At 41.0% G+C, this 13,713-nt stretch overlaps 2 protein-coding genes across 2 annotated transcripts in view; both read left to right on the top strand.

The window, feature by feature from the left end:
- The window catches only part of rgs7a (regulator of G protein signaling 7a), a 119,977-nt gene extending 115,447 nt beyond the window's left edge, over nt 1-4,530 (top strand). Inside the window, exons 17-18 of the mRNA XM_024428014.2 lie at nt 3,385-3,421; nt 3,848-4,530. Of these exons, the coding sequence (XP_024283782.1) occupies nt 3,385-3,405 (21 nt within the window). The 3' untranslated portion in view covers nt 3,406-3,421; nt 3,848-4,530. The remainder of the gene's footprint in view (nt 1-3,384; nt 3,422-3,847) is intronic.
- Nucleotides 4,531-5,555: 1,025 nt separating this feature from the next.
- LOC112251869 (gremlin-2-like) lies at nt 5,556-13,426 on the top strand. Its single transcript, XM_024422802.2, has 2 exons — nt 5,556-6,131; nt 12,128-13,426. The coding sequence occupies exon 2, from the start codon at nt 12,129-12,131 to the stop codon at nt 12,681-12,683; it is 555 nt and encodes a 184-aa protein (XP_024278570.1). The 5' UTR covers nt 5,556-6,131; nt 12,128; the 3' UTR covers nt 12,684-13,426.
- Nucleotides 13,427-13,713: the final 287 nt, after the last annotated feature.

The following is a 13,713-nucleotide window of genomic DNA, read 5'->3' as shown; positions in this document are numbered from 1 at the left end:
AAAGCCTTAATGATTAATTTAAACAATACTATTCTAAGTTAGACACTTCTGATGGAACGGAACCAGCAATGATATACTGTTTACAATTGAAAACCAAAACGAACTAGATCGACCCTTTACAAAAACAGAAATCGTTTTAAAGGGAGTTTAAGGATTTGCTTATTCCTCTCTTGATGGATGTTCTAAATGTATCTGCTGAGACGCAGAGCCTTCCGGACTCCTTTTCCACGGCTATTATAAAACTTATACATAAAAAAATAAAGATCCTCTACAATGCTCTTCCTATAGGCCGATAAGGTTCCTCAATGCCAACTATAAATTGATTTCTAAGGTGTTGGCTAACAGATTAGGACAATATTTGCCAAACCTGATCCTCCACCAATCATTTGTGCTGGTTATTCAATGTAATTCACAGTGTGAGGAGTGATCATAGTATAACAGTATCTCTAGACGCTGAAAAGGCCTTTGATAGGCTGGAATGGCCATACCTATTATGGCCATACCTATTCAAGGTCCTTGGTAAATTTAACTTTCGTTTGTCAACTGGGTTATGACTTTATACCATAAACCGCAAGCTAAGATCACCACTAATGGCATGATGTCAGCCACATTCCCACTCTTTAGAGGTAGTAGACAGGGCTGTTCACTTTCCCCACTCCTTTTTGTGCTAGCCACAGAACCCCTCGCCATAAGAACGGATCCTGGCCTAAAGGGCTTTCAGGTAGGCCAGATAATGCATAAGGTCTCATTGTTCTTAGACAACATTATTTTGTTCCTCCCTGACCCGACCGGATCCCTCTCAAAACTACAAAAGCTTTTGGGTACATACAGCTCTATGTCAGGTTACAAAGTCAACATGGACAAAAGTGAAATACTTCCACTGACTCGCTTTGACTATAGCATCTGTGAGAAAACAGGTCCCTTCAGATGGTCCCCCCAGTGGTTCAAATATCTAGGAATCACAGTTGATAATTACTTAAGAAATTTGTACAAGCTTAACTACTGTCTTGGGTCAGAAGGTGGTGGATGACTTGAAAAGATGGATAGATCTGCCTCTTACATTATTTGGGAGAATTAGCTGAATTAAGATGAACGTTCTGCCTAGAGATGAGGAATAACTCCAACATCAAATGTACAGAAATCGCCCTGTCACTGCAAGAAAATATGTCGCATTGACATGGAAGGAAATCAGATTCCCCTCTCCCAATTACAAGATGGCTCTCTGAAATGAATAAGAGTATTCCTATGGAGAAGATTACCTATGCTTTAAGAAATAAATTCAACAACTAAAAATATGACAACCCTTCCTGGACTATATGGAAACTCTGCCATTGGGGTTGGTGGATGTGAGCTTGTAGATCGATGTAGCTATTGTCTCTTTGTAATTTACTGTTTGTATTGCTTTGTGAATATGTTGGTCTCTCTTGTCATTTGTCATATTTAGTCATTATTATTATTATTACTATTCTAATTTGTCATTGTTTTAATTTATTTTTTATTTTGGGGGGTGGGAAGGATTGACTTAACTTTGGTTGTAGTACTTATTACTCTTGCTGTATTGTAATGTTCTGTTGTTGAATAATTGAAGAAACCCCCCCCCAAATAAAAATAATAATAATGATGCTCAAATTGAAAATCATTAAACTAAATAATGAGGATTTCTATCAGCCTAATGAAGGTGTAAATGATATCTCACATTTCAGTGTATAATGGCGGGAGCTGCTTGTGGATTTGACAGCTCTAAAGCAGTTCCACCTCCAACACCATTGAAACATCAGATGTCGGCTAAAGCGGATCTAATTGAATCCGGCCATAAGAGATTTGTTCCTTTTGAACAGAATTATTGTGTTTCATTTGAGAAAAGTGCCTATATATTTCATGATTAACTGATTGATAAGACATTTAATGATGAAAACAATAATTTTGCCACAATGGTAGTTAGACATTCACCATTACATTTCAAGAGTTAGATGCAATAAGAACACAAGTACACTACCGTTCAAAAGTTTGGGGTCACTTAGAAATGTCCTTGTTTTTTAAAGAAAAGCACATTTCTTGCCCATTAAAATAACAGCAAATTGATCATAAATACAGTGTAGACATTGTTAATGTTGTAAATGGAAGATTTTTTAATGGAATATCTACGTAGGCGTACAGAGGCCCATTATCAGCAACCATCATTCCTGTGTTCCAATTCTGATTAGCGCTAGTTTGTGCTGTTCTGTGAAGGGAGTAGTACACAGCGTTGTACGAGATCTTCAGTTTCCTGGCAATTTCTCACATGAAATAGCCTTCTTTTCTCAGAACAAGAATAGACTGACAAGCTTCAGAAGAAAGGTCTTTGTTTCTGGACATTTTGAGCCTGTAATCGAACCCACAAATGCTGATGCTCCAGATACTCAACTAGTCTAAAGAAGGACAGTTTTATTGCTTCTTTAATCAGAACAACAGTTTTCAGCTGTGCTAACATATTTGCAAAAGGGTTTTCTAATGATCAATTAGCCTTTTAGAATGATAAACTTGGATTAGCTAACACAACATGCCATTGGAACACAGGAGTGATGGTTTCCGATAATGGGCCTCTGTACGCCTATGTAAATATTCCATTAAAAATCAGCCGTTTTCAGCTACAATAGTCATTTACAACATTAACAACTGTATTTTTTAAAATCAATTTGATGATATTTTAATAGACAAGAAACGTGCTTTTCTTTCAAAAACAAGGACATTTCTAAGTGACCCCAAACTTTTGAACGTCAGTGTATATTTGGATATGACCTATTCATTTTGTTTTTTATACAGTAGACGGGTTGGATGTAAACGTTACGAAAATGATGCACGTGCATCGCTGTGGCCTGGAAGGCATGCATTGATATGATTCTGAACCGTCAGATAGCTAGCAACAATTACAAGAAGCTGCCATGTGGGGTATCATAGGTAGCTCGTTTCAGCTCGTATCTTGTTATTGATACCATGTCTTGTTTTAAGGTGTTTTGACTGATGTCTATGCTAATATGGCAAAAATTCGGAAGCTAACTAGCCAACAACTATAACGATGTATTTCAGAGACAAAAGTGCTCATTGTGCAAAAAAGTGCTCATTTGGAGATTAAACATAGTTTACATGTTGTCAAGTCTAAACCAACCCCGTCTGTTTTGTGGTGAACAACCAACCCGTCTATTCTTGTGAAGTCACGTTTTATTAATGTAGGTTGCTACAAAATGCTGCATTTGATGAGTTAACTCTTCTGAGAGTTAGATGAGTCAGCTGAGCTGATTCAGGACAGAGGCATGTGACCTCTCCTGCATGTCTCACATTTTGGCCTCTGAAACCAACCTGCCAAAATGTCCTCCCTCATTCTGTGTTCTCTCCTTGTCCCCACAGAAAAGTAAGAACTTGTTTTGAAAGATTTTGCTTCCAGGTAATAATGCCAAAGCTCTGTGCCGAGTGTTACAGTAAATTGCATGTGGTTGCTCACCTCACTTACTGTCATCCTGTGTTTTCCCTCGCATTAGTGCATTAATAAAGCTCTTGATAGCTCTTGATGTAAACTGTATTAATTGAATGAACTTTACTCAGATTCAGGAACCTACAGCATGTCTGACATCACATAACACAGTATGATGCCATATCAAGTTGTACACTTGATGCCCATAGGATGTCAGTATAACCCAGACATTCCCTCACACACACTTCCATATTCCAAACTGGTAGAACTCTTACACCCTCTGCTGACATACAGTATGACTTTTCCACACGCTAAGATTACAGGATGGTGTCAGGATGGATATATGATTACATTTTCTACTGTATCTTCTCAATCCCTATCCTCTTCTTCTTCTGACAGGGGAAACCCCTTACATCAAAAGAGGCTGACCAGTCTTGTGCCATCATGCTAAAACATAGCCACTCTCGGATATAGAGGAGGACCATATCATTTCTACGTCATCGCCGTTTGCTTTCCACTCAGACGATGAGCGGACAGTACATCAGATGTTGCATGTCCAAGGAGAAGACTTGTTATTCCTTTTAACTGATCTATGTTACTATTGGAAAGGAGAGGCATTTGGAGACTTTTACAAATATTGGGGCTGGATAATGCCTTTCCAGAAAGTCAGTGTCCAGTTACTTACACCATATCTGATGGACACGTATGTCCCTCTCCAGCTGAGCTAATAATGTCAGAAATAAAATTAAAAAATGAAGGAAACGTGAGCTTAACAGTAAAATCTATTCAAAATATCATCACTATACAGTACTCGATCTGTAATCACAGATACTTTGGTCACGCTAAGGGAAGTGTTGTGCGGTATGCATAAATGTAAATTGTTATGTTCATTTTGCATTGATTTTATTGCACTACAATAATTAGCACAGTTTTCATTACACTTGTAAAGTCACATTTGAGCTGTAAGAAAAGGTGTTTTCTGTCTCATGTAAAACGTCATTCTTTGTTACTCTCTCCTGCATTTATTTTTATACCATATTTAAAGACACTTAAAAATGTATTAAAGTTGTCCCTTTATCTGTTTTCACTGTCCTGGTAATGAATCAATACATTTTGTACTGGCCAGCAAAGAGTAGATGTACATACTGATCTGGGGTCATTGTAATGGATCATTATTAATCTCTCTCTGCTCTGTCTGCTGAGGGGACAGACTGTCATTTGCAGTTTTAGTTGTTACAGCTAGATGGTGGTAGATTTAACAGAGCAGTAGCTCGTTTTCTATTATTTTACTGTAACTTAAGGGAATACGTTTTATGTTACAACAAATTATGCTTTGCTTGATTTTGTTCAAATGTGTTATTTGTCAAAAAATGTAGACATTTCCTATACTGTACAAAAAGTAAGGCTTAATTCTAATACAATATTCAAAGTTTCACAAACCATAACCTTTAGGTCACTCAGTATATTTTAGGCCACTCAGTATATTTAACCAATGAGAAACCATGACTAAACACATTAGTCAAAGTATGGACAAAGACTGAGGCCTGAATTCTGCTGCTGTAGTGTCGTGCCATTCTCTACTGGTATGATGAAATGATGAAATAGTTATTGTTTGGCGAGTCTGACGCTTTTTTTTTTGGTAGACGTTTCAGATCTTTGATGGTGAATGACAGACAGTGTTTTTTGTCTTAGTTCCAGTGGTCAGAAATCATAACCACACACATAATTGTCTTACTTCTGTATGCCTAAACCAAAGGAATGGGAATGGCAATTTCAAAGGGTCCTGTCGACATATGGAGTATGGAGTCGACGCAGGAGTAAGACTGATTTATGGATTATGTGATTTCACACACCCAAAGAGACCTCTGTATTGAAGACTTTCCAGTGGCACTGGAACACCCCTAATCATTGAACCCACCTCATGTTCAGGTGAGAAGAAAGGTGGATAGATGGAAAGAGAGAGAGAGAGAGAGAGAGATGAGTATGAAAGTGAGCTAGAGACGAACGGTAAGCCAGGGAGGAAATTGCGTGAAGGGGAAATGGGAGAGCAAGAGGGATTTGGGGTATCAGACTAAGAGAGGGAGTAATAGAGGGAAGAAGGGAACCGGGAGGGAGAGAGCAAAATACTGACGGGATTTCAAGACTGGAGAGTCAGCAGTGAGTATGTTTGTGGAAAGAGGAGGGGGGATAAGTATTGAGAAAAAGAGGTAGGGAAGGGAGAGAGGTGAGGCTTGGTTTGATTCATGTTGTGATCAGAGCCAATAGAAAGCCCCCGTCTATGTCTAGGAGGAAGCAGAAGTGAGAGTCCAAACCCAGCAGGAGACATACAGAGACGCACAGACCTACAGACACAGAACTAGGATACACAGACATAGAAACCCATTGGCAAGGAAAGAAAGATTACAGAGAAAGGTTAAGAGATAATTACATGTATTATTAGATAATATATATTTGAGATGGATATGAGATAGACATGGATTATTAATAAACTCGAAAATACAGACTCAGTGGAGAGAAACAGGACCACAGACCTTGGGACACGCAACTGACAATCCACCTCAGCAACCACTGCTGTTCCCATGGAAACCAATACCAGGATTCACTCTCCAGGACTGGTAAGGGTGGACAGCTACCCCTAACGGAGACAGGATCACCCCACTGTCCCGGGACACTGTGGCAAGAGGTACAGTCACTGTCTTTCTCCTTCAGGACATGCAGTGGTCCTTGGTGGCTGGTCAGTTATTCGGGCTGGAGAGAGACAAGTATAGAGGGTGGGATTCAATCATAGGAATCATTTTCCTGAATGTTAATGGAGGTGAGAGCCGTCTGTGAGTTAATGGGTGTGTGGGTGATTGCTGATTTGGCTAATGAATGAAAGACCTTTAGTAAGCAATGATTTGATGTGGGTAGGTGTGAGAGGTATGGTAGCATTAAGGTGAGAATGTAACTTTGTGTCAAAGTGTAAATCCATCAGTGTGCATGTGTCTATTAGAGAGAGTGTGAATATGTGAGAGATGAATTATGTTTGTGACATGAGTGAATGTTGTGTGAGTAGCGAGCATGGCTTCTGATCTGACTCACCGCTCTGGTTACTGCTCCACCTAGCGTCACAGAATCTGATTTCCATGTGGCTCAGTTGGCAGAGCATGGTGCTTGCAATGCTAGGGTTGAGGGTTCGATTCCCATGGGGGACCAGTGTGAAAATGTATCCACTCACTACTGTAAGTTGTTCTGGATGAGAGTGTCTGCTAAATGGTTGAAATGTCAATTCCAAAGAGGATTTTTAGGCAGGACACACATCTTTGTCCTGATATAAACCCTTCCCACACCCTTATTATATCCAATTTAATCCAACAAGCTCTTTGTTAATTAAGCAATAAGGCACAAGAGGCAGTGCTGTATCATGAATACAGTCACAGGTAAATGGCGATGTTCAGCCCGATATTCATGATACAGCACTGCCTCTTGTGCCTTATTGCTTAATTCATTCATGATGCAGCACTGCCTCTTGTAACTTATTGCTTAATTCATTCATGATGCAGAACTGCCTCTTGTGCCTTATTGCTTAATTCATTCATGGTGCAGCACTGCCTCTTGTGCCTTATTGCTTAATTCATTCATGATGCAGAACTGCCTCTTGTAACTTATTGCTTAATTCATTCATGATGCAGAACTGCCTCTTGTGCCTTATTGCTTAATTAATTCATGATGCAGAACTGCCTCTTGTGCCTTATTGCTTAATTCATTCATGATGCAGAACTGCCTCTTGTGCCTTATTGCTTAATTCATTCATGGTGCAGCACTGCCTCTTGTGCCTTATTGCTTAATTCATTCATGATGCAGAACTGCCTCTTGTGCCTTATTGCTTAATTCATTCATGATGCAGAACTGCCTCTTGTGCCTTATTGCTTAATTCATTCATGATGCAGAACTGCCTCTTGTGCCTTATTGCTTAATTCATTCATGATGCAGAACTGCCTCTTGTAACTTATTGCTTAATTCATTCATGATGCAGAACTGCCTCTTGTAACTTATTGCTTAATTCATTCATGATGCAGCACTGCCTCTCGTGCCTTATTTCTTTTATAAAACTGTTAACGACAAATACAAATAACAATGAATTACATATTTTTGATAAGGAAATTCATATACTTTCATTCTTCCACGAGAAGATATAGTCCAGATGAAAATCTGGTTGTTAGTTATTTTGGTCATGTTGCTACAAATGATTTTTCCATAGTTGCTATGCAAAAGGACTGGTCATCAGCTCTAAACAAAATGTTTGCTGTGCAGGCTGGATAACGTTATTGTCATGTTTTAGCTAGCAAGCCAACTTCACCTAACTCAGTCACATCAAACATTGAACCTGGAGTGACAGCACACATTGACGTTAGCTGTATATTTTGTTTGTTTGAGCTTTTTTTCTATTGGCATTTACTTGGATATGTCCATGATAATGACATTGATGCTTGATTTCACCTGGTTCAGAAGTTGTCTCGTCTAGTCTGGGCACTGTTTACTCTATGTATTGTAGCTACAGTGATAGAAATTCTAAAGAGAAACATTGTTTCCGAGGTTGGACAGGCAGACAGCAAGTCTTACATTAACCCCGCTCTACCAAACTAAATGCTAGGCTGGAGGCAAGGTGAAATAATGTGCGAGTAGTGATAAATACAAGAAATGATTTGGATGGCAACGTGAACATGATATTCTTATGGAGGCGCAGTGATCATTTTCAGATGGAACTGTTAGCAGCCATAGTGTGACTGTGACTTTCAATACAGCACGGTTGGGGAACGCTGCTTGTCCAATCAGTATCCAGGATCCTTAACAACCAGATACATGCATATTAAATATACATTTCCAAACATACTCTCTGTTTGTAAAATTTAAACAATGCCTTGCCTTGTTGGAGTAGAGCAATTGATTCTCACTGAATCTCCCAAGTTTAATTTATTCAAATACCACCTTCTCTAGACTTGTAATCGGTATATTTTTTAACACTGTTTTTCTCACTTGCAGTGGGGGCTGCTTAGGGGAGGATGGCTCATAATAATGTCTGGAACGGAGCAAATGGAATGGCATCAAAACATGTTTGAGATGTATTTGATACCATTCCATCTATTCTGCTCCAGTCATTACCACGAGCCCATCCTCCCCAATTAAGGTGCCACCAACCTCCTGTGCTCACTTGACAGATTTAAGTTATCCAAACAGACACTGGTAGGGACTGTACAGGCCTGTCGTTGTGTGTTCAGCAATTTAGGGTTGGTTATGTTATGCCGTGATTAACTCCCTCTAGGTGGGGAACACCCTTTCAATGATATTGTAGCGATCCTCGCTATATGAGCCACATTACAATTCCCACAATGTGGGTTAAACCCTATTGGTGCAATGCCTCTGGTGGTTTTGTCTTTCATGCCAGTGACCCAGGTTAACTTCTCTGCCCTGCTGTTTGCTACAATATGTTGTTCTCATTCTGTGTGTACTGTACAGAGCAGGGTAAACATCTCCACCAATGCTGAGGGCGATGGAGTCCAAACTGCCTCTCCTAACTGTAATAGACCAGCATAGCATCTCTCAGCTGGTAGAAATTATGAAGATGGATTGTGGTGACAAATGGCTGTCCAAACAGCTCAGGGTCCCCTCATGGCATGTTGGCATTCGACACATTCACTCAAAGTTCTTCAAAATGGATGTTTTCATTTTTAATGAGCCGGAAGAGGCCAGTTTTGGGAAATACAAGCCACAAATTAAGATAATGACATGCTTGCACCTAATGTAATTGCTTTCATGTAAAAACACAGAGTTTTGTTTTCTGTGTGTGAGCTTTGGCCTGTTGAATTGAATACAATAATTGACGTGAGTTATCTGTCTATGAAACTTCCTGGCGCACCTAGCTATAATTATAGTCTGGCTCAGGCTTTGTTTTGGCCTGTCTTTTTGGGCCAGTTCTTGTCATTGGTAGCACTATTTCAGGGCCCATGTGTAAGGTACTGCTTTGAACTTATTGACGGAATAATTAGCGGATTGGATTATTGAAGGACCCTTGACCTGACATGGTTGATCTGCTCCAATAAAGGAACTGGGTACTTTGGTTCAGACGGAATGTCCATCCAAGTGTTGCTGCCCACTGGAGTCAGTAAAGCTCAAGTTGCCATTGGCAATTCTTACTCTGGGAGATGGCTATCCCAGTTTTGTTTTTGGAGTCCAGTATTTGTAGACCCGAGGACTGAGTCTGTTCATTCAAGCATATAGACCCTAGTATTTGTAATTGTGCAATAATAGCGTGGTCCAGTTTAGCTCTGTCTCACTGATAAAAACAAAAGCAATAGTCTCCCTCCGGCTCAGTCTCCATGATGATTAGTAAGAGAGAGAGAGAGAGAGAGTCAGGGGGTAGATGAGGGAGGCCTCAAGTACTAAAGTCAGGGCTAAAGAGTTTGTTTTGTTTTCCAACAGTCTCTCTGTACACTATCATTAACCCCCCTACTTCCACCCCAACTTCCAAACCACAATTTGTCTAGCTGGGAGAATGATGACGATAGCTGGCAGGGTCGGCTGTATCATACATAGGCAAAGTTTGGAAGTGGGAAGGGACTGAAGCCGTGACTGTATAACATATGTCATCTGCTGTGTACGCAGTCAGGATATCCCTCCAACCCCCAGGGCCTTGTAAGTCACCAGACCTGGGATAGTCTTATCTAATGAATGGGATATAGAGAGACAACACCTTCCAGGACTGAATTCATACAATATGATCAGTATTCACTCAACATTTTTAGGGCAAATTGCATTTGTTTAACTGGTGAATAAATGACAGAATTATGGATGGGGTTAAGACAATGAGATGCAGTGGGGACCAAAGGAAAAATCATGATTAGGTTTGACACTGTGTGGTCGAGTGTGTATGTTTATGTAGGACGTTTGTCTTCATGCTAGAGTTTAGCCAGACTCAGTCGTGCGTAACATAAATATCTTACTGACATCAACGCATAAATTACGTTTAAAAAAGCATTCTTCTCTGGATGACACTGAAGAGGTGAGGTTCGACTTCCCTTGTCCTTCTCATGAACACCGTTATCCACAATACACCTTTCATTCAGTCTTCTCTAAACCTCCCACTACCATCCTGGTTCCTGGGTATACTGTACCTATAACCCTCCACCAACCTCATGGTTCCTGGGTATACTGTACCTAGCCCTCCACCAGCCTCATGGTTCCTGGGTATACTGTACCTAGCCCTCCAGCAGCCTCATGGTTCCTGGGTATACTGTACCTAGCCCTCCACCAGCCTCATGGTTCCTGGATATACTGTACCTAGCTCTCCATCAGCCTCATGGTTCCTGGGTATACTGTACCTAGCCCTCCATCAGCCTCATGGTTCCTGGGTATACTGTACCTAGCCCTCCATCAGCCTCATGGTTCCTGGGTATACTGTACCTAGCCCTCCATCAGCCTCATGGTTCCTGGGTATACTGTTCCATACTTAATTACTCTCTGGTCAAAGACCCAGTAGACCCAGCTGCTCAATAGATTACTGTGAACATTAGAACAGTTTCATTGAGACTGAGAGAGCTTAACAGGGTAGAGCGCCATGACCCAGGGTCAAGAGCAGAAACTAAACAGAGACAGAAACCCAAAGTGGATTATGATAAAGTCATTGTCCCCCGTCAAAATGTATGCAAGTCCAGGAAATGGAGAAGGGATGTAAAAGTCTTATAGGGAATAGGAACGGCCAATTACCTTGGGGCGTTTTGGTCCACATTCAGAATTGTTACTTTATACTATCTATGCAATTCAAGAACAACATCTGTTGCAAAGATTCTTGAGTGATTGACAAATTGTACTGGCATTAACACTGACATTTATGTACAGATACGTACATGCCAGTAATCCTCAGAGTCCCAACAAAGATATTCAACTTAAAGCATACTTTTCTCAACACAAATCAGAAAGTCAAATTCTAGAGAACGTTTCAGATGACATTGTGAATTGTGTGTGTGGTTGTGTATGTATGTCCGTGTGTGTATATGTATGTCTGTGTGTGTGTGCTTACGGGGGGGTTCATCTCAGTCTCACATCTGTCAATCGGCAGTGTGGAGAGAGACAGAGACTTGCTAGGTCACTCTCAGTTCATTGTGGTCTATAGGGCTTGGTCACAGAGTGGGGATCTGGACCCACAGTGTAATGTTTCACTCCCCTAATAGCATTACGATTGGCCTGCTAATGCATGTTTACATATCTGGGGCATAGTTTATAACTAGAGTAAGCATCGCCTAATTATTTCATTAATTACGCCTGATTATTTTATCCAGTGTTTATTTCTGGATAAAGTTCTGTAGCTGAGAAGAAAGCACATATAAGTAATGACAAAGAGACATTGACAAATGGAGTTGCAGATGATAGATTGATCTCCTCAATGATGCCTGAAAGGCTAGACTGAAAAGGGCACGTTCACACACATACATAGGCTAAACACCAAAACATTCACAGACTGACGGAGTGCTATTACACTGGAATAGCTTAAGAATTGATAGATACCTAGTAGACCTAACCTTGCTACATTCTTAAACCAATAGATGCTGCTCACGGTAGAGTCACTGCTTATACTGTGAAGGTACAAGGCTCAATCTTGGTTTGGTAGCATTGTTACTAATCTTTCTGTCTTCTCTTTCCCAGAATGTTTTGGAGAATCACTCTTCCAGTCCTACTGGCTGGGGTACTCTGTGTAGCCACAGAAACAAGGAAGCCCCGTCCCCAAGGCTCCATCCCCTCACCTTTCAAGACCAAAGGCAACCTGTCAGATCGTCAGCGCCTGTTGCCGCGGAAACCCGAAGTCCTTTCGTCAAGTCGGGAGGCCCTGGTGGTCACCGAGCGCCGGTACCTCCGACGTGACTGGTGCAAGACGCAACCCCTCCGCCAGACGGTGAGCGAGGAGGGCTGCCGAAGTCGTACGGTGGTCAACCGCTTCTGCTACGGCCAGTGTAACTCCTTCTACATCCCCCACCTCATGGGACCCAGCTCAAATCGAGGCCCAGGGTCCAGCCGGAAAAACCACAACAAGGTCCAGGAGCCCTTCCAGTCCTGTTCCTTCTGCAGGCCACACCGCTTTACCCAGCTCACTGTTCAGCTGGACTGTCCGGGCCTGCAACCTACCTTTCGCCATCGCAAGGTACAGCGTGTCAAACAGTGTCGCTGTATGTCGGTGGACGTGACTGGCAACGGGAAACTGTGAGGAGTTCTTTGGAACCATACCATGACAGTCACCATGGATACTAATGTGACAGTGAAAGTGAACATTAACATGAACATGAATAGCGTAGATATGACAGGGGACATGCTAGTACTTCTCCCTTATATTGGGTTATTCTGCATAATCACTTTGATTGGTCACACAAAATGAACCTGACAGGTACTGATAGTACAGAGTGACCCAGCTATAAGACCTTTGACTATATGGACAGCTATGGTGAAAACTACAATGTGCAGACATAAATGGATGGATGCATAGCACAACACCAACTGAAGCACAGACATGTTTCAGTTCAACACAGTCAATCATATGAAACAACTGGGTCCTTCAACTCTCTATAAGCCAATACAGGTTGTGATATTACCTTACCTAGGGCCATGGACTGATGGCCCCTTTCATCTGGCTGTTGGCTCTAGAAGGAACATACATATAAAACCACAAACACAAACAAGTTCTAGACTGAAAGTGGAGCTTGTAAGCTGGCTGTGTCATGTTTTACTGGGTTTTACCTGGGGGAACTCTCCAGCCAATAAGGCTACGGACTGAGAGAAAGCCCCCATAGCCTGTCTATGTTTCTGCCTTTGGATTCAAGAGCCGCCTGTGAAATAATTCTGACAAACATCAAGCTAACCAGTAAAGAAATTATATTATTATATTATGTATAACTGTGGTACTAAATAAGTATATGTCAAAAGATAAGACACTATAAATATATATACAATCTATTTCATGTGAGACATCTGTGTGGTCTGAATGTAAACAAGGTTGTGGCATTGAAGGATATGGTTGACTAACAATGGTTGATAAGAATAGGCTCAACAACTTGACATTTTATTTTTCATTTTCATTTATTTAACTAGGCAAGTCAGTTAAGAACAAATTCTTATTTACCAGAAGGCAAAAGGCCTCCTTTTGCGGGGGCTGGGGTTAAAAATTAAATAAAAATATAGGACAAAACACACATCACGACAAGAGAGACACCACAACACTACATGAAGAGAGACCTAATACA

The sequence above is a fragment of the Oncorhynchus tshawytscha genome, linkage group LG01, assembly GCF_018296145.1.
Source record: "Oncorhynchus tshawytscha isolate Ot180627B linkage group LG01, Otsh_v2.0, whole genome shotgun sequence".
Lineage (NCBI taxonomy): Eukaryota > Metazoa > Chordata > Actinopteri > Salmoniformes > Salmonidae > Oncorhynchus > Oncorhynchus tshawytscha.
Note: the sequence above shows the minus strand (reverse complement) of the source record. Positions and strands in the feature narration are given on the sequence as shown.